At 42.7% G+C, this 23,432-nt stretch overlaps 1 protein-coding gene across 4 annotated transcripts in view; it reads right to left on the bottom strand.

Moving 5' to 3' along the window:
• Window positions 1-23,432, bottom strand: part of TP53BP1 (tumor protein p53 binding protein 1) — a 75,883-nt gene that overhangs the window by 7,885 nt on the left and 44,566 nt on the right. For 3 of the 4 annotated variants that reach the window (XM_061180387.1, XM_061180390.1, XM_061180389.1), the window contains 8 exons: window positions 21,516-21,608; window positions 16,459-16,942; window positions 12,729-12,881; window positions 5,896-6,167; window positions 5,081-5,230; window positions 4,355-4,785; window positions 1,204-1,395; window positions 569-784 (listed from right to left, as the gene is read on the bottom strand). In XM_061180387.1, the coding sequence (XP_061036370.1) occupies window positions 569-784; window positions 1,204-1,395; window positions 4,355-4,785; window positions 5,081-5,230; window positions 5,896-6,167; window positions 12,729-12,881; window positions 16,459-16,942; window positions 21,516-21,608 (1,991 nt within the window). The remainder of the gene's footprint in view (window positions 1-568; window positions 785-1,203; window positions 1,396-4,354; window positions 4,786-5,080; window positions 5,231-5,895; window positions 6,168-12,728; window positions 12,882-16,458; window positions 16,943-21,515; window positions 21,609-23,432) is intronic. The other variant, XM_061180388.1, reaches the window with a different exon arrangement.

Genomic DNA, 23,432 nt, shown 5'->3' with positions numbered 1-23,432 from the left:
TCAGAAAGCGCCCTTGGGGCAGCCTCTGAGGACTTTACCTCTGTGTCTCCAGAAGCCACAGTGGCTGGGCCTGGGTCACACTAGAGACCCAGTAAACAATAAATGGATTGAACTCCTCTATTAATATGACTTGAGGGACTAGAAAGGGGTTATTTGGGGGTAGGTAGGGAGAGGGGAGATACAAGCCAAGGTACTGGCTTTCAATAGGACATCTGGGAAAGCCAAAGGGCCCTAAGCACAAGGGAGAGGGGAGCGGAGCTTCCGGAGGAAGATGGTGCCAGGAAAAGGAAGAGGTCTAAGAAAAATTTCACCTATTTTGAATCTGCTCAAAATGCATTACATTTCCTCTCCCTCCTAGAACCAACACAAGGGTCAGTGGATGTTGCCAATCAAGACCCGGCTTCCTATCTACCCGACTGGACTCTGCTAGGAGACGGAGGCTTATGCAGGACTCCAGCTGTGTAACCGGGACGGAGGAGCCATTGCGTGTATCGGGCTCCGTCTCTCCAGCAGCTGACCCTGCATTCGCTGTGGTCTGAGGGAGAATGAGGCAAAAGGGAGCACTCACCGGGTTTCACAGTGGCAGATTTCCGGCCTCGCTTGGCAGGGGACCGTTCCTCCTCAGAAGTGGGAAGTTTTCTTTTGCCTGAGGGAACTCCGGTGGAGGCACGAGGGCTTTCTGTGATCTTTCGGGTAGGGGTTGTACTGCTGCTGCTGGAGGCAGTGGGGGTGGCGGGGGAGCTGATGTTACTTCGCCGCTTCCGTTTCCCTTCCACCAAATTGTCTATGGGAGGATAAGCCGAAGGTGAGTCAACTCCCATGGTCTGAGGCCCTGAACGCCAAGAAGCTGGGCACAGCCTGATTCAGAGACCGCCACACCCTTTCCCCCACCTCCCATGGGGGCAGGAAGCCTCTTTTAAGGCCACCATATTTTCTCTTTCAGTCTCTGCCATGACTAAAATGTGCTGGGTCCCTTATAGAACTGGGGAGGCCAAAAAAAATCTGAGGACTTACTATTTGGTCCTGGCAAGAAAATAGAGCTATGCAGTGGCTCCAAAAAAACTGGCTCATTACCATCTCATAAACGACAAAGGAATGATAAGATTCAGGGAAGCGTTACTGACTGCTCTAAAAACCACTCCTCCTACCACAAGCAGGCCAGGGTCCAGAGGCAGTTAGTTGTTCAGGAAGCAAAGGTCTTACCTAAGCTGATATCTGCTGCCTTGGTGAGGGGCGTCACTGCCTCATATGGGCCTAGGCCGTACTGCTCTCTCAGTCTGTTTCCTTGCTCCAAGGACAAGATGACAGCCATTCGCTTATACCACTTCCTTTGGCCTTCTTTTTCAATGCTGTAGTACAGCTCTCCAGACTCCTTCCTATGCCCTTTCACCACTCCTGGGTAGAAAAAAACATAAAAGCAGCTTGCTGTTTAGGCTGCTCAGCATCCACTCAGAGCAGGCCTGAGTCAGGGAATTAGAGCAGGTACAACAGAGGACTGCAGTTAGGGCTGAACAGAACCCTGGCTGTCAATCCCAGACACCGCCACCACTTAGGGTACATGTAGACACCACCCAGGGACTGGAACGTGAAGCTTCTCAGCAGAAGGAGCCCTTTAGTTATAAAATAAAGCTTCCTAAAGCCAGCCTTTGCGGGTTGTTAGCGGTTCAAATGGTTCTTGAAGTGAAACGGCATGTGGTTTGTTAAACAGTCCCATTACAACTTTACTAAACCTTTCCCTCTTGGTTTCTTTGGAGGCTGGGTGATAATTCTTGAGTTAAGTTGTAGATGAAAGATGACATCATTCAAAGAGAGAGAGCATGTGTCTGTGTAGCAAAATCAAAATAGAGATATAGAGCAGAGAAAGGAAAAAAATAAATCCTGCCTCTCCTCCCTAATCTTCCCTCCATATTATCTACTTTTCTGCTCTTGTTCTGATTCAGAACCTCAAGATAAGGCCTCTAGATTAGAAGGAACACGATGTGGGGTATAAAAGGAAACTGGGCTAGAATTCAGGAGACCTGAGCCTAGGCCTAATTCTGCTACCACCAAGCTGTGTGATCTTGGGCAAGACCCATTTCCAATCCTATGAAAAAGATACATATATAAATATAAACATAAATGCAACACACATATGATATAAAAACAGGGCACTAATGTGAATACTTTCTCATTCCTATGAACAGAAGGGTTCATTTGTTCTCTCCCATTAGCCTGTGCTTACATGAAGGGCTAAAAGAAACCCAGAGCATGCACCAAGGGAAAAAAAAAAAGATAGAAGAGAAAGCAGGCCTTGGTTCTCTCCCTTACCTATGCCACAGAATTACTCTTTCCCCTTGCTTGTTCATCTCCTGGCTTCAATCTCTAAATCCAAAAGACCCCTCAAGAGCACAAAGAAGCCCAAGGCCAACAATACACTTCACACTAATGACGAGCTACTAGAACTAGAAGCAGTCTAGTGTTAACATTAGCAGACAGCCTCAATAAATGGCACACAGAATCCCCTCCCCTGTATGCCATAATCCACTCAGGATAGAGAACTGCCTCTCTCTTAAGAGGGCCTAATGTGGACCTCCAAGAGAGGCTTTATGCCGGAAAGAGGAACAAATGCATTTGATACAAACTATGTAAGTCACAGGTCATAAAAGATCTCAATCCATGTGCTACTAACTGATGCTACATGGAGCTAAGTGTTATCCAGAACTAGAAGGTGAAGTGGCCCATATATCAATGAAATAAAGGGGCAAACAGCAACTACTCAGGAGTCCAAATCACGAGAAAGTCTGAAGAGACTTCAATAGAGGCATTTTTGCCCATTATATACCAATCCTTGTTCCAAAAAATCCCCCAGAAAAAGGATGTTTTTAAATGACAAACTCAATGCAAACATGTATGCCCAAATTACCTCACAGAAAAGAGGCAATATATTCAAAGAATGGGCAGATGAAACAGTCATAACAGACAGAAATCTCTCACCATCACCAGTACAGGGAACTGTACTGGTTTAAAAAAAAAAAAAAAAAAAAGGCACCATTTTTCCAAACCAGAGAGTAAGTGGTGGGTGTGCAGACATACAAACACAGCACTAACAACCTCCTCCTAAGCAAAAATATCTCAATATATTTGCCACACTCACCTACCTAAGGTTCCCATCAAGAAAGGTAGTAATTTACAAGTCAGTGGTGAAAGAATAGAAAATGGAAAGGGAAAAACACTAACTTTACAATGGAGAAACTTGGCAAACACCACCTTCACCGATGATGAAGGTTAATATCAGCAGAGATGCCCTTTGGATGTCACATACTCCCCTCCCACATACAATGTGTTGAGAAAGGCACTTAACTTCTGCAGCATTCTTTTCAAAAACCCATAACGCCAATCTAATCAAGAGAAAACATGAGACAAACCCAAACTGAAGGACATTCAAAAAATACCTGACCAGTACTCCTCAAAACTGTCAAGGTCATGAAAAACAAGAAAAGATTCAGAAATTGTTACAGATCAGAGAACAAAAGACACATGAGGGGGCTTCCCTGGTGGTGCAGTGGTTAAGAATCCGCCTGCCAATGCAGGGGACACGGGTTCGAGCCCTGGTCCGGGAAGATCTCACATGCCACGAAGCAACAAAGCCTGTGTGCCACAACTACTGAGCCTGCGCTCTAGAGCCCGTGAGCCACAACTACTGAGCCCACAAGCCACAAGTACTGAAGCCCGTGCACCTAGAGCCCGTGGTCAACAACAAGAGAAGCCACCGCAATGAGAAGCCCGCGCACTGCAACAAAGAGTAGCTCCCACTCGCCGCAACTAGAGAAAGCCCGCGCACAGCAACGAAGACCCAACGCAGCCAAAAATAAATAAATAAAATAAATAAATTTATTTTTAAAAAAAAGAAAATAAAAAGACACATGAGGACTAAATGCAATACAGTAATCCTGGATTGGATCCTGGGACAGAAAAAGGACATGCAAAATCTGGTGAAATCCAAAAAAGTTGGGAATTTAGTTAATAGTAATGAGCCAAGGTAGTTTTCTTAGTTTTGACAAACGTACCATGCTAACATAAAATGTTAACAACAGGGAAAGGGGAAAGCTGTGTGAGGGCTTCATGGGAACTCTATATACTATGAATACTCTGTACTTTGCAACTTTTCTGTATATATAAAATTTTTCCAAAATAAGAAGTTTATTCAAAAATAAACAAGCAATAAAGAAGAACAAAAAAGCCAGGGGTGAGAGGAACCAGTGTTAGGAATGAAATTTGACTTTAGAGAACACAGAAAAGTACTCAGGCTGCAGTGAACGCTGTTGGTACTGGAGGACTGGAGAGGTGTTACGAGAGGTCTTGCCTCTTTTATTACCTGCACTGAAATACTCATCCTCCGAAAGGGCTGTCACTTCTGTATCCAGTGGGATGGGGTCACACAGCAGAATGTCTTTGCCCAACACATCACACTCATACCCATCATCAAAGAGCAATTTATACTTCCCAGCTCCAACATCTCGCGTGATTTTTCCAGAGTAAAAATAGCCATTGGATGACCACTTGGCTACAACACGGAGCCCTACAAAGCTGTTCCCTGGAGAGGAGGCATCTAAGCCATCAGAAGGGCCAGCAGCAGTCTGGAAAGGAATCTCTGGAGAGTCGCTTCGACGCAAAGCACCAGCACCCATGTCTGCTCGTCTGGTGGAGTCTGGCACGCGGGGCACGGTACGGGTGAAGGATTTATCGTCTGGCGACATGCTGGGTGAAATGTCCTCTATGCCCAAGGGGCCAGGCACAGCTGTTTCCCTAAAGAGAGATAAGAGAAAGGAGAAGGCAGTGAGAATAAGCAGAGAGCAGTACTTACCTACCAATTTTCCCACTCCTTTGTCCATGGGTCTCCAGCCCATTCTTTGCTAACCCATCACAGGCAGAAGCCTGGTGTCTCAGCAGCCTCACTCTGAACCCTGCCCACTCCCCGGTCAGTGTGGGCCCCTCTTCTCCCTCCTGACACCCCACATACTCTCTACTCCCCTCTCTTCTCTCTACTCCCTTTTTTCCTGAACAAGTCATAGACTGAGTGTGTCTCACACTACCCGGGTACCTGGTTCCAGTGGTCCGAGAAGGCGGGCGGCCCCTTCGCCCGCGCCCACGAGGCGTGACGGGAGCCTTCCCTCCCTGTCTGATGCCAAGGCCCGCATCACCATCCTCCTCACACACTGGCGTCCCTGTCTGACTGACCCCTTTTCTAGGACTAGAGAATGAAGACAGGTTAGTCTGATAGCACCTGCTACTGGATCCTTCTTCACAGTCTCCCCTTGGTCCTCAGACTACATGCCAGGCCAACATGTGCTGAGCCTCCAGGGCAGCAGGAAGCTGGTCCACACACCCACCACCCAATTAGCTGGGAGCAGGAGTACAGGATAACAAGTAAAGGACATCCTTCTATATGCAAGTCTACTCCCTCCTGACAAAGCTTCCTACTGCTGCCCTCAAAGACAGCACATCCATTTGTGCCCTGCCTTCTCTTGTACTTCAGGCTCTGGATACCTGTAGAGGAAAACAAAAAGCTAGGGAATGTGTCAAGCTGGGGCCGCTACCCCAAACTTTCTTTACTCCCAACCAAAACACTCACAGGCTGCAGAAAATGGGGGCTGGGGGACAGGAACATGTGCCAGCTTTCCCAAAGTCCCCTCACCTGTTTTCTACAGTTTCTCAGGAAGTCTGCCTCCCAGAGGGCTCCACCCTACCTCCCATGCAAATCCAAAACAGGAGAGGAACGAAAGGGGAGGAAGAGGAGTTGATTTATCCTAGAAGGAGGATGGGGGGGACTTCCCATTACTCCCCTTTTCCCGTGATATTAAAACGTCAGCAACCCTGCCCCTGCTGTGGCTCTCTCTCTGGAGACCCTGTCTGCACCTCAGTTTTCCTGGGCCTCCTCGGGAGCTGGGCAAGGCAAAATCTGCGGGTTCTGTCCCACTGGTTTTCCCTTTGAGTGGTCCGGCTCCTCTCCCTGAGCTGCCACTGCTGTGCATGGCTGACAGACTTGTCCCACTTGACGTGCGTTGTAAGCTGGAGGCCTTGGAGGAGAAGGAGCTGATATCCCCCAGGTCACCTGAAGAGCCCCCAGTCTGTGAAGGGGAAACTTCAGTTTCACACTCCTGACACTCTACAACTGGCTCTTCAGTCTCCTGCAAGGAAGAAATGGATACAAGAGCTTAAAAAAGCCACAATAACATAATGCTCATGTGATGGTTGGAAAATCCTAAATGGCAAGAAATTTCAATTCAGAAAGGTGGGAATTAGGAGGGAACTTTCTGGAGGAATGAAAATGTTCTATATCTTGCTTTGAGTAGTGATTACATATAACTGTCAAAAGTCACTGAACTGAACATTTAAGACCTGTGCATTCTACAGGGAATACATATCTCAATAAAAAATAAAGGTGGTACTAGATCAGAAGAAAGAGACCTCTATCCTGAGCTAAGTTAAATTATCTTTTTACTGGACAAGTTCACAACCTTTGGCTGCTGAGAACCCAGCAAGGATTCCAACCCAGAGGACACAGGTAACTCCCTAACAGAAGAAAGGTAAGGAAGTAGGCAGGTTAGAGGAAGAAGTGGTTAGGAGCCCTTCTGGGTACATGATTATAGCAGTGGGTAGCCTTACATGTTTTTTGAAATTAGATATTTTCTATTACCTTTCAATATGTGATCAAGGAAATTAAAAATTATAGGCAAAAATAGCTGTATAATGGTATCACTGTTTACCAAAATGAAAACCAAAAAGGCAATAATCAAAATACACGAATTTCCGGTATCTATAGAGGACAGGAATATCAAACTGACTTTATCTCACTCACATGCCTACTTTGATGGATTGGTAGTGGTTGCCTGGAGCTCAGTTTTAAGCAGCCACTAAGGCTAATTCCCAGGTTTAGTGAGGAAAGGTTCTAGGACCGATCAGCAATGTCCTCTATGGGCACAGGGCTGAGAAATTACAGCACAGGTGCTGCACATTTGCTTTCCTACTCCAGCCTGTTCATGCCTTATCGTGCTAATTGTCAGAGAAAATATGGAGAAGTATAAGACAGACTCTTCCCTCAAAGAGTTTACAATCTCTCTGGGAGACAGTACGCAATGCACACATGTTTAAATAATGCTATAAGATGATTAAAAGATTATTTTTGACCACTCCCTTCTTGAAAATCTCTTCTCCTCTAAAATCTATAAAGTCACTTTTTCTTCCTTTCATTCTACCTCTTTAGGTACTTCTATTTGTACTTGTTTTTTGGTTCCTCTTTCTCTGCCTATTCCTTTTAAATTAGTATTCCCCAGGACTCTGTTCTCATTCCTTTCCTCACTCTCCCATGCTTTCTCTGGCCAGTCTTACCTGACTTATTCCGGCCTGTCTACCAACAATACAATGATGACTCAGCTCCAAATTCACGGATGCGAATGCCTACTAAACTCTTCCCCTTGTATGTACTAGGGACACCTGCAATTTAACCCATCCAAAACTCAATCTGTCATCTTCTCTTCATTTCCTTGCCTTCAATGAATGAATCCTGGACATCCCCAGTGTATCTCATATCCCCTGCTGCTCTCTGTAGCAGGGGCTGGTTTTTCTCAACCAAACATCAAGTCAAGAGTTTGGAGATGAGAGGCCTCCTTGCTCCCCACTGCCATTAACAGATCATTTCTAACTCCCCACTTCTTGCTCCTACCAAATCATTATTTGCCATTCTGTTAAACTCTCTCCTTCCCTCGTTGTTACTCACCAACATTCTACCAATTACTGACTCTCATGCATGAACACCTTATACTCCTGGTTCACAGCCTCCCTTCCATTGTCATTTTCTGAGGCTAACATCCATCAGATGACCCATCCAGCAACAATCTTTCCTGATCTAATTACCACCATTAACCTTTTCCTCTACTCTACCTCAGCCATCTGCTACTACCAGAGTCATTACCAGAAACTGCACCACCTCCAGAAATCTCACCATTCTCCAATCACCATCTCCTATCATCCAACTTGCCTTCTTTAGCTGGATGTGAGTCAGCATAATCTGCCAAGGTCACTTGACTAAAGCAGGTGTTGTGAGCTCAGAACTTAGGTCAACTCCTTCTCTTGGACATGGCAAATGAGCAGGGGCAAGACCAGCCTAGAGGGCTGGGACTCCAGGCTGCGTCTCAGTTGGAGAGTAGGCCCAAAGAACAGTAGCTAACTATACCTGACTTTGCAACTGTTCAAAAGTTGAGCCCTTGCTCTTATAATGACTTGGGCCCAGGCTCCAAGGTGGCCTCTTGTGATCTTTTTAATGCATTTGCTTACTTTTTTCCTGTGTGTCCCTCCTACTAGACTACAGAGGCCACATTAAGACAGAGTAGTAACCATCTTCTTTCCTGGATTTATCCTCAAAATAGCACAGTGCCTGCCACAAAAGAGGTCCTCAGTAAATATTTACTGCATGAAGGATCTTCTCTCTCAAACCAGTGTCCTATTTATATTCTCTCAGTAAATGGTACCACCATCTATCTGCCCAGGCAAAAAGCCCAGGCATCATATATGATTCCTCCCTCTCCCACAATCCCCACATTCAGGAATTCACCAAAGTCTATCAATTTCACCTTCTATATATGTATTTTTTTACATCTATTTCCCTCCTCTCAATCCCCACTACCACTGTCCTAATTTGACACTCATTGCCTCTTGTCTGAACTACGCCTCTAACCTCTCCCATTCCAATCAATTGTTACACTGATGCCAATCAGACCTTTCCAACATGCAAATCTGAGCATGTCATCCCTTTCCCCCAAATTCTTTAAAGGCTTTCCATCACACAAAAGATAAAAATCTAAACTCTCTTCTATGATACACAAAGCCTTATGCTCTGGGCCCCTACCAACCTCAAGAGCATCCTCTCTCACCATTGCCTACCCTACCGTCCTTGTCACATTCTAAATATTCATTAAGCATACCATGCTGTCTACATATTTACAAACCTTTTCATTCTGCCTGCAACGTCCTTCTCCCCTGCCCTTCGATCTTATCTGCAGCACTTTGAGCACTACATCTTCTGTGAGGCCTTTTAGTCACCTTCAGGTAAGCTAGCAGGCTCTGGCCCCTCTTTCTAACACATCTTTCCATACCTCTACTACAGCAACCACAAGTTCTGGATTTGTTGCATGTCAAGTGTAAATGAGCTCCTAAGAGAATAGGGACCCTGTCTTTTTATCTACTTAGTCTCAGTGCCCGCCATAGTGCTAGGAACACAGCAAAAAAGAAGTTGCTGGTAAATAAATGAATAAAATTTTTAAAATACGATAAACAAAGGCTACGAGAGATGAGGGAAGGAAAGTTCCCAGAATCCTCTGACGTCAACCTGTCCACCTTCACACCTCTACACATCTTTGGGCTGCCCACCAAACGTACTGTTCCCACATCTGTGCTCTTTACGTTCTGCCTCTGTGCCTTTGCTCACCAAGCCTCCTTTCTATAGAACACCCTTTCCCTGTATCTTCCAATATCTAAAACCTTCAGTGTCCAACTCAAGTACTTTCTGGTCCTCACCCAGAAAGGCTTTATCAAAATTCTCTTCAGACACATTTCCTCCTCTTCTGAACTACTACACACACCTTCCGTTAGACACACATCCCTTTCACTCTTAAGAGACAGCACGATGCAGTAGTTAGGAATGCAGGCTGTGGAATTAGACTGCCTGCGATGAATTCTAGTTCCTCTGTTTATTAGCTTTGTAGCATTAAGCAAGTGATTTTAACTTGCTATGTCAGTTTCTTGAGTGCAAAATGGGAGTAACAATATCTACCTCACAGCTTAGTTGTGAGAATTAAGTGAGTTAAATCACGTAAAAGTCCTTAGAATAGTGCCTGGCAGAAATAGAGACACAGATGTAGAGAACAAACATACGGACACCAAGGGAGGAAGGTGGTGGGGTGGTGGGGTGGGATGAATTGGGAGATTGGGATTGACATGTGTACACTAATATGTATAAAATAGATAACTAATAAGAACCTGCTGTATAAAAAATAAATAAAATTCAAAAGAAAAAAAAGAAGAGTGCCTGGCATATAGCTAGTGCTCAATAAATGTTAGTTGCTATTACTATTTTATTTAATTATGGCAAGTGTTTCCCAAACTATGTAACATAGGAGTATAATACACATTACTTTAAAAAATGTTCAATGGTCAAATAAATTTGGGAAATGCTGTGTTACACAATAAAATATATTTTTTAAAATATTTATTCATTTACTTTGGCTGCGCCGGTTCTTAGCTGTGGAGTCTCTGTTGCGGTGTGCAGGATCTTTTAGTTGCAGCATGTGGGCTCATAGTTGTGGCACGCACGCAGGATCTAGTTCCCCGATCAGGGATCGAACCTGGAGCCCCTGCATTGGGAGCACAGAGTCTTACCCACTGGACCACCAGGGAAGTCCCGAAATAGATATCTTTACTGGAGGACTTCTTAGAGGCTTTAATGTAATATGCACTGTGAATCTCCATGGTGGGGGAGGGGGCAGTTACAGCACTAGGTGTTTTCTCAAACTTAATATTTATGACCATGGAACTTTGTTTTCCCTCTCAGAGTATCTAGCAGGCCTGCCATTTCCAAAAATATACTTTAGAAAGCACCATAAAAAATATTAAATAAAGTAATATGTATAACACTTAAAAATAGTACCTGGCACATAGTTCAGTGTAGACTACAACAGTTACAAAAACTTTTTATGAAAGCAAATTTTTTCTATAAAGCTGCTAAGCTCACAATTTTTCCAAACTAGTAGTAACATTGAAAAAAATTTCGTAAACATAAAATTGAAGGTAAATCAACGTTTTAAAAGAAATATTTCTGGAATTTAGTGTATAATAAATAAAGAATTGGGAACTCCCTGGCGGTCCAGTTGTTAGGACTCCATGCTTTCACTGCCGAGGGCCCAGGTTCAATCCCTAGTCGGAGAACTAAGATCCTGCAAGGTGCATAGCACGGCCAAAAAAAAAAAAAGACAATTTCTCAAACTAATATAAAATGCTTTCTGACATGAGGGCCACAATGGCCCATTAACGAACAATAGCAATAATATGTTCCACTTAAAACTATATACCAGTTTTGGACTTCCCAGGTGGCACAGTGGTTTAGAATCCACCTGCCAATGCAGGGGACATGGGTTCGAGCCCTGGTCCGGGAAGATCCCACATGCCGCAGAGCAACTAAGCCCGTGCGCCACAACTACTGAGCCTACGCTCTAGAGCCCGCATGCCACAACAAGAGAAGCCACTGCAATGAAAAGTCCGTGCACCGCAATGAAGAGTAGCCCCGCTCACCACAACTAGAGAAAGCCTGCTCGCCGCAACTAGAGAAAAGCCCGCACGTAGCAACACAGACCCAATGCAGCCAAATAAATAAATAAATAAATAAATTTATATATTAAAAAAATGTCAAAATAAAATAAAATAAAAAAATAAATAAAACTATACACCAGTTTAATTCTCCCTGAGCACAACCTCCTATACGGCCAGCTAGCAGAATTAAAGAAAAGTGCTTGACTAAGGAATAGAATAGCTATGCCTCTTATCAATTACTAAAATGGTTCCCCGATATTAACATATATACCAAGAAAAAAGTGCCAGATCTTTAATTCTAGAAAATCTCTCTAACCTCAGCAAGTATTAGATCTAAACAAAGTCAGCATACAACACTGTACACTATAACAGTCAATAAACACCAATATTATGCTGACACTGGGAACGAGTCCATGATGAATCCTACTAAGAAATAAAGGTTCATCTCCGGGACTTCCCTGGTGGCGCAGTGGTTAAGAATCCGCCTGCCAATGCAGGGGACATGGGTTCGAGCCCTGGTCTGGGAAGACCCCACATGTCGCGGAGCAACTAAGCCTGTGCGTCACAACTACTGAAGCCCACGAGCCCTAGAGCCCATGCACCACAGCTACTGAGCCCGAGTGCTGCAACTACTGAAGCCCGTGCACCTAGAGCCGGTGCTCCATCACAAGAGAAGCCACCGCAATGAGAAGCCCGCGCACCGCAACGAAGAGTAGCCCCTGCAGCAACAAAAACCCAACGCAGCCAAAAAAATAAATAATTAAAAAAAAAAAAAAGGTACATCTCCTACTAACAGGTTCATAACCACACACGAATGGAGACCAAGACCAGTGAGTAAAAAATGGTAACACGTGATAAAACAGTGAGAAACGATGAGAAAATAATGCAGCTAAGCAGGGAGTTCTACACTTCATTAGTTTCCATGAATTAAAAATAACACGTTAACAGGGAACTATATTCAACATCCTGGGATAAACCATAATGGAAAAGAATATAAAAAAAGCATGTCTCTATGTGTATAACTGAGTCACTTCGCTGTACAGCAGAGATGGACACAACAGTGTAAATCAACTACAATAAAAAAAAAATTTTTTTTTTAAAACACGTAAAATCTTTACACATGAGAGAGATTTATCAATCTGTTCTTTATAGATACAGAATGCATGATGGGACTGGTTAAATAAGTGACCAGAGGTCAAACAGCAAACCTATGGTTGGGAAAGACAGAACTCAGAACTCTAGCCCAGTTGTTATATCTTTCTCATAAAAGGATTAAGGAAAACACAGTGTTAGTAGCTAGTTGTATAGGGAAGAGGGGAGCAGGTAGAGAGCCAGGGTAATTCTTCTACTGAAAAAAATTTGCCACATAGACCCACAGTGTACATTACCTCAGTTACTTTTCTTTCTACCTCTGTTCCGTCCACATAATACACATCTGTGATGACACGAGTGACAAGTGTGCGAACCTCACGAATTGTTCTCATGTGGCGATGCAAGACATGGCCATGAGGGGGCTGAGGCATATCAAACTCTTCCTCTCCCTATGATAAAAAATAGAGAGTCTCATTGCAAACTGTCAGAATCACAAGTCAACTGCTTCATGATGAGCACAGTTCAGAGGTTCCATGAATCTAATGTGATGGAATTTTCCAGTTGCTTTGTTTCTATTCACCTATAGGTAACACTAGGGATGGACCAGCTGTCTAGCCAGAGGCTAGGAAAAGTCTGTATCAGTTTCACCTAAAACAACCTATTTCTGTCTAAATTAAAAGCATAACATCTAGCACTTATATCTAGGATATTTAAGTGAAACTTTGACCCCCTAAAAGCACATTGAGATTGTAATCCTCCTGATTTTGTTGCTGACTTGTCAATCAGCATTCAAGTTTACACTTACAACAGCTCTTCAGATAAAAGGAAGGCATTCTTTAGAACTTTATATAAAACAATAACATCTGTTAATCTCAGTGCAGTCTGTTTTTCCTGCATTAGTAAGTGAAAACTACGGTATATTTATACCTGGAACAAGACACACTGATTTCTCCTAGAATTAAATATGAAATATTTGATCTATTCCAAATAAGAGATTGTAACTAAAGAGTTGAGCTAGTGTCCAGAAACAGAGAACATTAGCAAATTAGGATTTCATATCTGGTTGTACCATAATCAGTTATATAGTTTAAGTAAGACCCTACATTTTTATGACAACTGTTACCTACATGTTTTCTCATAACACCTAGATCACATTTATCCATATCCAAGCCCCCCACCCCCCTTCTACCCCATGGCTCTGCAACTGTGAGAGGAAATGCACACTTTTTTCTCCCACCTTATTTCCCCTATAGTAGACTGATTTTACTTTCTGCAGTCAGTGTCAAGGTATCTAAGTCTTTCAAAAGAGTTATATTTACCACTGCAATAATGAGTCTGTTTTTTTCCTGATAGTGTGATAGTAATTTACCTAAAGTAATTTCTCTGAATAATTTGCACTCCAACTTCATGTTAGGGGTGAAATATCTACTAAAATTATGTGAATAAATATAAATAAAATAAAATGCATGGAAACTTATTCAACCAATTCCTTAAAATACTTCTGTATATACAACTCTGGTCAATGAATGGTCAGGGCATTGGTCTGTCACACGTCAGTCATCAGGGAGCATCAGAACCATGGCAGCCTGGACTTCCTGCCTGCACACGCAGGGGTCTAAAAGGTTTCAGCGCGCTTTATATATCCCTGAAATGCAGCCAAAAAGCCTCCCTGTATTCTTCCATTACAACAGCCAGACAAATGATCACTTCAAGAGAGATACCTAAATAAACATGTCTGATAGAATAAGAAAGGAGAGAAGGGAAAGAGGGCAGATAAAAAGGAAGTTATGCTTACTCTCTTCAAATAGTCTTCTGAAAAGAGGTTTCTGTAAAGATAAATAGCTTGAGGATCTTGTTATAATTAAGGGAAGATAAAATAAAAATAAAACCACACTTTCACTTCATAGAAAACCTGGCTCCAGGCCCACTTGACACATAAATGGAAATTTAAGGTATGTCAAATGTAGGCTGCCTATGTTTTTCTCTGAGTACTGAACTGAGTCCTACCCAGACTGCAAGGGATAAAAAAGCACTGACACTTGGAAAACCTCCATACAGCGTTCCTCATTTTCCAACCATTCTTCAAAAGACGGCACACCAACCCCAAATTCTGTTACTGTACCCACCATGTATATTTTTTTATTGTGGTAAAATATACTTAACATAAAATTTACCATTTTAACCATTTTTAAATATACAGTTTGTAGCATTATGTACGTTCACATTATTGTAAAAACATCACCATATTCACCTCCAGAACTTTCTTATCTTTCTCAACGGAAACTCTGTACCCAATCAGCATCTGTATTTTTCTAGCACTTTTCTTTCCTTAGCAGGAGCAACTAGCTCTTAAATATGTCATTTCACTCTGTATGACATAGTAGTAGTATAGCATAAGTGGTGGTTGTGCTGGTAACAGCTGCAGTAGTAGTAGTTAAAACAATAATAATCAATAGGTTATAGCAGTAGCCAACACATATTGGGCATTTACTGTGTGTCAGACCCAGTGCTAAGAGCTTTGCAAGCTTTATCTCAACTTTCACAACATCCAGATGACGTCTGACTCCAAAGCCTGAGCTCTGGCTCACTGGCTCCTATCATCATGTTGAGACAGGAACAGAAATTATTTCTCTGTTTGACAGAGGGAGACTATAAGGAAGTAAAGGAAAATACAATCTAGTGGCACCCACATGATTGCCGTCTTTAAGATAAAGTTGAACTCTTTTTATAAAGGCAGAGAAACCAAATTACTATGTGGCAGAATCAAACACTTTAAATTAAGGGCAGAAATAAACAGCTGCAAAATAGGGTCTGATGTGCTACAGCCCCTATATCCAAAAGGCTATGCTATTTTGAAACTTCCTGAATTGATAAGGTCTTAGGTCTCAGAGGCTGTGTTACTATAAAAGGCTAATATAAACAGAATTTTTGGAGAGGCATGGATAAACAGAACAAGACTACACAAGCTGTGATTTAAAAATAGAAAAGCAACATAGCATAATGAAAAGAATACCGATTCTGAAGTCAGATATGCTGAGTTCAAATTCCAGTTCTGCCACCTACTGATGGCAAAATCTTGGGCAAGTTACTTAACCTCTCTTCAGCTTGGTTTCTTTACCTGTGAAATGGGAATAACAATACCAACCTCATGGGTTGTCTTGAGCACAATGCTGATATACTGTAGGTGTTCAATCAATAGGAATTATTTTATTTTTAGAAAACAAACAACTTGGACCATTCGAATGAGAGGCACATCACTAGTGAAGCTTTCCTAGGCAGATCCCAAGTGAAGATGATCTACCAGAGCAACTGAAAAGGCAATTTAACCACTATTACTAATGAAATTTTATGAACTTCCTCTTGTTAGCATGTACATTACTACCACCACTTCTTACCCACTCAATTTTCACTAGTACCTACACTTCCCTACTCTATTCCCAAGAACCTGTTCTTCTTCCAGTCTCACGTTCATCAGCCCCAAACCTTTTCTTCCCAGTATGTCTATTCCTAGCCTCTTTCTGGAGTCCCTGGTCACCTGGGGACTTTCCCTGTTAGTGTTCTTTGTTTACAATACTGTGATACACTATCCTTCATGCTTCTTCTACTCCTTCCTCCTTTACTTTCTACTCTCAGTTCCTGGGGACACTGGTTAAATAGACTTGGGGGAGAAGCAATTAGCTCTTATGGTTATAAAGGAGGATGAGAAATGATGGCAGAAGGAAAGATTGAATGTAGGAAAGTATTACAGGACCCAGATTATATTCCTGGCTTTCTCTTCCAGTAAAGACCTACTTGACAAACTCTAGCACTATTCCATTTTCCCTGAAAGATTATCTTATTGGCTATAGCTACCCATAATTTTCACTACCCTATCCCAATCCTGGATGAATTGTTTTTATCCTTTAACCACTGGTCTGTATAAAACTGTTAAGAATTATCATTAAGTAGAAGTACCACAACTTAAATTATCTGGGAATCCAGAAAGTTGAAAACAGGGCCCCTGAGGTACCCTATATGTTCTCTCACCTGGCTATGGAGTGACTCTGTATCATCCCCAGGAGCACTGACTGGCTTCTCACCACTACCCCTCTCAGTCTGAACTGTGGCATCTTGCTTTCCAGAGTTCTGGTCCACTGTACTGGTCCCTTGTTCACACACATTCTTTACAGTCTGAGTTGCTGCTGAAACAGTTTCGGGGACCCACAGGGAATGCTCTATGGTCTGGATTCCTATGTTATTTTGGCTGGGCCTTTCAATCAAGGCTTCACTAGATTTTCCCTGACTGGCATTCTGTCCTTCTTTCTGGCCTTCTGGCATATCTGTCTCCATCGCTTCCCCTTGAGGACTGGATGGCTCCTGTGTGGCCACCTCCTGGGAGGCAGGAGAAGCAGGGTCTTTGACAGGACTACTGGGCTTCACAGGCTGTTGACTCTGCCTGGTCCTTTGGTCACCTTCTAATTTTCCCTTCTCCTCTTCATCTTGAGTACTTGGAAAATGGAGCAAGTTCCCCCTGAAAATCAAGCACATAAAGAAACCATGTCAAAAAAAAGAGAAACCATATCAAGTAAGCAAGTGTATGTGTGAGAGTGTTTGAGTGTGTGTGTGTGTGTGTGTGTGTGTCAAGGGGGAACCATAATTTGGCACTCTGAGATATGTGGGGAAGGGTGAAAATGAGGTGACCGAGTATATGACCTCACAAGATTTCTCATCATAATTTCACTCCTGTGAAAAAATAACGGTACACAGGACTATTCCACCATGATGGTAAAATAGTCATAAAATTTCTTCTCTCCATTAGCTATGAACTCTGAAAACTGACAAAGGAAAATAAGGTAAACAAAAGATGCAAAACCATTATTGAAGTCATAGACAGTGAAGGCAACTTAGGGATCTACTTCAAAACAGATCAACTAGGTCAAGATGTCTCATTTGGCTTTATTAATGGTTCTAATATTCCTTAAATGACTCCTAGCATTCTAGATACTGTTCATTACACCCCTTGACTAATAATTTTAGGAAAAGAAACCCAATCTGTAAAGGAAAGAGTTGTAGGTGAGATTCTAGCTTTGCTAGCTATATTGACATTATCTACAACTAACCATTTCAGAATGACTTGGTTCCTCACAGTTCAAGATGTTTCTTTTCATTAGTCTTCCCATTTGGCTATCAGTGATTTATTCATATATCCCACAAGCATTTGATGCATGTCTCCTACAAACCAGATACCATGAAGCCCTGAGGTGCCTAGGAGCTTTCTTAAATGCTCTCAACAATACACCAGAATAAATAGGCCCAGATTAACTCCAGGTGAGCAGGTTACACAGAAACTTGACATTCACATCTTATTCATCTCCATACTTAAAACACTTAACACGGGGTTTAATATAAAGTAAGTGCTTAATAAATTTACTTTCAACAAAAGAATGTTCTCTCAATCAATTAACTGCAAAAATCTACTTTCAGATTAACTAATTGTATAACTGTGTTCATCATATAGAAAATGCCCATAACTTCTAACTTTTTAGTAAACCATAAGTTCAATGCATCACTGTACTATAAAAAACAACATACTAATGCATTTTTAGGTTGCGTTAAATATATAACAACCAAAATAAAGATAAAAAGAATCCATTCTGAACTGACCATGGAAAAACATCTGGAATGTTTCAGGTCATCATATTTTACAAAGCATAAACTGAGATATACCCAGAAGATAACATCCAGGATGATAAAGGGTCTAGAAACTATGTCACATGCTGCTGTGTTTGGCCAGAGAAAGATGGAGCCATCTAGACAGAAAAAGCTGTCTCCAACTTGGGAGGAGCTCTCACCCTTAGAAGCTGAACTAACCCGGGCAGACAGAAAAAAGAAGCATGAAGAACTCTTTAGGGCTTGCTCTGCTCTGGATCTTGGAGAAGAAAGAGAAAAGGAGAAGTCTCTGAGGTTTCTATCTTGTGTAGCTCAGTTTACCAAAACAGGAGATCAAAGTGGGATTTAGAAAAGAGTTCTAGCCAAAGAGAGCCTGGTATACATTTGGTTGTTAGAGCTTGTGTATTCTCTGTCAGGAACCTCAACTGAATGAGGATATATGGTCCAGTGAAGAATAGGTAAGAATAAGATCACCAGAAGACAGATGAATAACACCTATCTGGTTTATAAGTGATCATACATATAAATTACTTAGCACAGTGCTAGATACACAGCAGATGCTCAATTAATATTAGTTGCATAAGACAAAGTATGAACTGAATACCCATGTTTGAATCTTTAAGACATCTAACATATCAACACCTGAGCAATAATGAAAGTGAGCCAAAAGCTAGAAGGGACAAGACTTGATTAACCATTTCAAGAATTCAATTACCATTGTTCCCCACACTTTAAATAAGCCTAGACATTTTACCTCAGAAGCTATTTATTTAGTGTAGAACTTCCGAATAGAGTTTTACTTCTAAAACAAAGCTTTATTTTTTTTGTTTTATTTTTGACTTTTTAATTCTTAATTGACAAATATCAGGCTGCTTTTTTCTCCCAAACTGTTAATTGGAACAACTCCTATCTCTCTAAAGACTAAAGGTGTCTCATTGCAACATCAGAAATATTCAGCAGATTCCTGTCAAATATCAGAATTTTGGTATCTATCTTTCTTGGGTTAGCATCAGTCAAATAAATAAATGATGTTCAAATCACAGTCACTTCCCTCCAAGAAAGATCTATCATAAAGATGTGGTATATTAATCTCCCAAGAAAAAATAAAGAAGGAATCTTCAGTACCCGAAAAGAGACAGAAGAAATTCAATAATTGTAAGAAGGACCACACTTCTCTTTCTTCATTAGTTCCAGCTACACAATTCTACTCTGGTCACTATATATGTAAGATTTAGAAATTGATGCAAAGAAAGCAAATTTTAGCAGGGAAAGCCTGGGTAAAATTAATCCAAAGTGAAACATGGAAGAAAAAACCTCCATATTTAATAAACTTCTAACCATTCTGTTTTGAGTGTAGGTCTGTCTGCGGAGGAACTGGAATCAAAACCAGCTGGAGGGCTTCCCTGGTGGCACAGTGGTTAAAAATCCGCCTGCCAATGCAGGGGACACGGGTTCAATCCCTGATCCGGGAAGATCCCACATGCTGCGGAGCAACTAAGCCCATGCGCCACAACTACTGAGCCGGCGTTCTAGAGCCCCCGAGCCACAAATACTGAAGCCCATGTGCCTAGAGCCCGTGCTCTGCAACAAGAGAAGCCACTGCAATGAGAAGCCTGCGCACCACAACGAAGACCCAATGCAGCCAAAAATAAAAAATAAATAAATTAAACAAACAAAAAAAACAACAGCTGGATTCTCAGGCCCTTGTTCTCAGGCCCTTGTTCTACCTTGAACAAAAATCACCAGCATCCTAGTCTCTCTATTTTAAAACAGTCTCTAGTGGGAAGCAGCCGCATAGCACAGGGAGATCACCTCGGTGCTTTGTGACCACCTAGAGGGGTGGGATAGGGAGGGTGGGAGGGAGGGAGACGCAAGAGGGAAGAGATTTGGGGACATATGTATATGTATAACTGATTCACTTTGTTATAAAGCAGAAACTAACACACCATTGTAAAGCATTTATACTCCAATAAAGATGTTTTAAAAAAAAACAGTCTCTATTTTAAAATAGGAAGGCAATACGATGCGATCAATAAATTTCCTAATTGCTGGGTCAACACCATACCATTTTTGGAATAAAACAAGGTGGCATTTTGCCTAACAAGCTTCCTGATACAACAGACGATATCATCTGGGCTATCTGATTCCCAAGAATACCAACAAGTTCACATTTAATCATCAGAACGTCCAATAAAAGCAATGACATGTTTCTCCTAAATATTTCTATCAATAAGGAACACAGAAATTATGTTGCAGGGAATTCCCTGGCAGTCCCATGGTTAAGACTCTGCACTCTCATTGCCGAGGGCGTGGGTTCAATCCTTAGTTGGGGAACTAAGACCCCGCAAGCCATGGCGCAGCCAAAAAAAAAAAGAAAAAAAGAAATTATGTTGCAAATAACACTATTAGGAATATACCTGTTGACAAAACATTATTATATTCCCTAATTACAAAATCATTGAATTCTAGAGATAAAAGATTCCACTTCATAATGAAAATACAAACTTATTCCATTGCCATTACTTATTTCCCTATACTAAATATAAGAACCACATATTCCAAACAAGATACTTTTCTAATAGAGAAGAAATACTTTGTAATTCAAAAAATTCTTTCCCCCTTCAGAGCTGTTCTAAGAGATGAAGGAGTAAAGAAATTACGGGAAATTTTTAATTCCATCGAGTCTGACAAACTTTAAATTTGAGATGTTGAACATCTGTCTCAGTTTTGCCATATGGGAAATTAAAGAGAAATAAAAAGTCTGTTAAAAGTAAACATTTTCGGGACTTCCCTGGTGGCGCAGTGGTTGAGAATCTGCCTGCCAATGCAGGGGACACAGGTTCGAGCCCTGGTCTGGGAAGATCCCACATGCCACAGAGCAACTAAGCCTGTGTGCCACAACTACTGAGCCTGTGCTCTACAGTCCACGAGCCACAACTACTGAAACCCACGCGCGTAGAGCCCAGTGCTCCACAACAAGAGAAGCCACCGCAGTGAGAAGCCTGTGCACAGCAATGAAGAGCAGCCCCCGCTCACTGCAACTAGAGAAAGCCCACGCGCAGCAACGAAGAAGACCTGACGCAGCCAAAAATAAATAAATAAATAAATTTATTAAAAAAAAAAAAGTAAACATTTTCAAACTAAGTAAAAGGAAACAATCTTAGAAATACAGAATGATATATTTTCATAAGTTTATGAAGACTGAATCATTTTAAATTGATAGAATTGGCAGATAAAGACAAAAATCTATATCTATAAAATATTTAATAAAATTTCTGACATCTTATTTATAAATCCACCTAGAATATGTCACAGTCCCTCAGATAAAAGAGTAAGCTCAAGTTCACAAAACAGTAGCAGTGTATTCCAGATTTTGCTACCAACCATTCTGTGAATCAATATAGCCCAAAAGATGCTATGAAAATAATGCTTGCCTGATGGGTACAGAGGGGGAATCCTGACTTCGAGCCTCATCCTCTCGCTGGGCTTCACAGACACAGCTAAATGCAGACATGGTCTTCTGGGGACTAAAAAACAAATTAAAGCAATATACTGTGTTAGTTTTGAAAGGAGAAGTACCTCTGGAAATTATCCTTTTAGGCACAGAGAGAATAAAATCCTTTCTCTGAATCTGAAAAATCTGAATACCGAATATTTGATGACATTAAGGAATCAATGTCAATTTTAAAAGCACGATAGTAGTACTGTGGTTAAGTTCAAAATAAAGAATTCTTATCTTTTAGAGACAGCACTGAAATATTTACAGATAAAATGATATAATGCTAGAATTAGCTTAAAAATAATCCAGTGGGGAGGAGAGTGCTGGAAGTACGTATAAATGAATCAAGACTAGTCATAAGTTGGTAATTTTTGACACTGGGTGATGAATATATGGTAGTTCATTATACTATTCTCTTTACTTTTGTATATGCTTGAAACCTTCAATAACGAAATGTGTGAGAGAGAAATAAGATGGCAGCAAGTAATCTGAACAGTGCCCAGTTACAGACAACACTTAAAAACAGTGGTACTGCTTCACCTAAATGCAGAGGAAGCAGTGATCATTTAAACTATTCTACAGAGCTTACTTTAAATGATTTCTTATGGTGAACCCAATGGTAAAGTAAATAGTCAAAGATTCTTAAAGGAGGGAGGGGCAAGATGGCGGAAGAGTAAGACGCGGAGATCACCTTCCTCCCCACAGATACATGAGAAATACATCTACACGTGGAACTGCTCCTACAGAACACCCACTGAACGCTGGCAGAAGACGTCAGACCTCCCAAAAGGCAAGAAAATCCCCACGTACTTGGGTAGGGCAAAAGAAAAAAGAAATAACAGAGACAAAAGAATAGGGACGGGACCTGCACCAGTGGGAGGGAGCTGTGAAGGAGGAAAGGTTTCCACACACTAGGAAGCCCCTTCGTGGGCAGAGACTGCGGGTAGCAGAGGGGGAAAGCTTCGGAGCCACGGAGGAGAGCGCAGACACATTGGTGCGGAGGGCAAAGCGGAGATTCCCGCACAGAGGAGCGGTGCCGACCAGCACTCACCAGCCCGAGAGGCTTGTCTGCTCAGCCGCCGGGGCGGGCGGGGCCTGGGAGCTGGGGCTCGGGCTTCGGTGCTAGCCGGGAGGGAGTCCGGGAAAAAGACTGCAGCTGCCAAAGAGGCAAGAGAATTTTTCTTGCCTCTTTGTTTCGCGGCGCGCAAGGAGAGGGGATTCAGAGCGCCGCCTAAACGAGCTCCAGAGACGGGCGCGAGCCGCGGCTATCAGCGCGGATCCCACAGCAACAGGGACGCAGAGGGAAAAACGGAGAGAATCCCGCACAGAGGCTCGGCTCCGAGCAGCACTCACCAGCCCGAGAGGCTTGTCTGCTCACCCGCCGGGGCGGGCGGGGGCTGGGAGCTGAGGCGCGGGCTTCGGTCGGATCCCAGGGAGAGGACTGGGGTTGGTTGCGTGAACACAGCCTGAAGGGTCTAGCGCACCACAACTAGCCGGGAGGGTGCACGAGAAAAAGTCTGCAGCTGCCGAAGAGGCAGGAGACTTTTTCTTGCCTCTTTGTTTCGCGGCGTGCAAGGAGAGGGGATTCAGAGCGCCACTTAAACGAACTCCAGAGACGGGCGCGAGCCGCGGCTATCAGCGCGGACCACAGAGACGGGCATGAGACACTAAGGCTGCTGCTGCCGCCACCAAACAGCCTGTGGGCGAGCACAGGTCATTCTCCACACCGCCCCTCCCGGGAGCCTGTGCAGCCCGCCACGGCCAGGCTCCCGTAATCCGGGGACAACTTCCCCGGGAGAGCGCACGGCGCGCCTCAGGCTGCTGCAACGTCACGCCGGCTTCTGCCACCGCA

Source organism: Eubalaena glacialis, chromosome 2 (assembly GCF_028564815.1).
Source record: "Eubalaena glacialis isolate mEubGla1 chromosome 2, mEubGla1.1.hap2.+ XY, whole genome shotgun sequence".
NCBI lineage: Eukaryota > Metazoa > Chordata > Mammalia > Artiodactyla > Balaenidae > Eubalaena > Eubalaena glacialis.
This window is presented reverse-complemented; position numbering and strand designations above follow the sequence as displayed.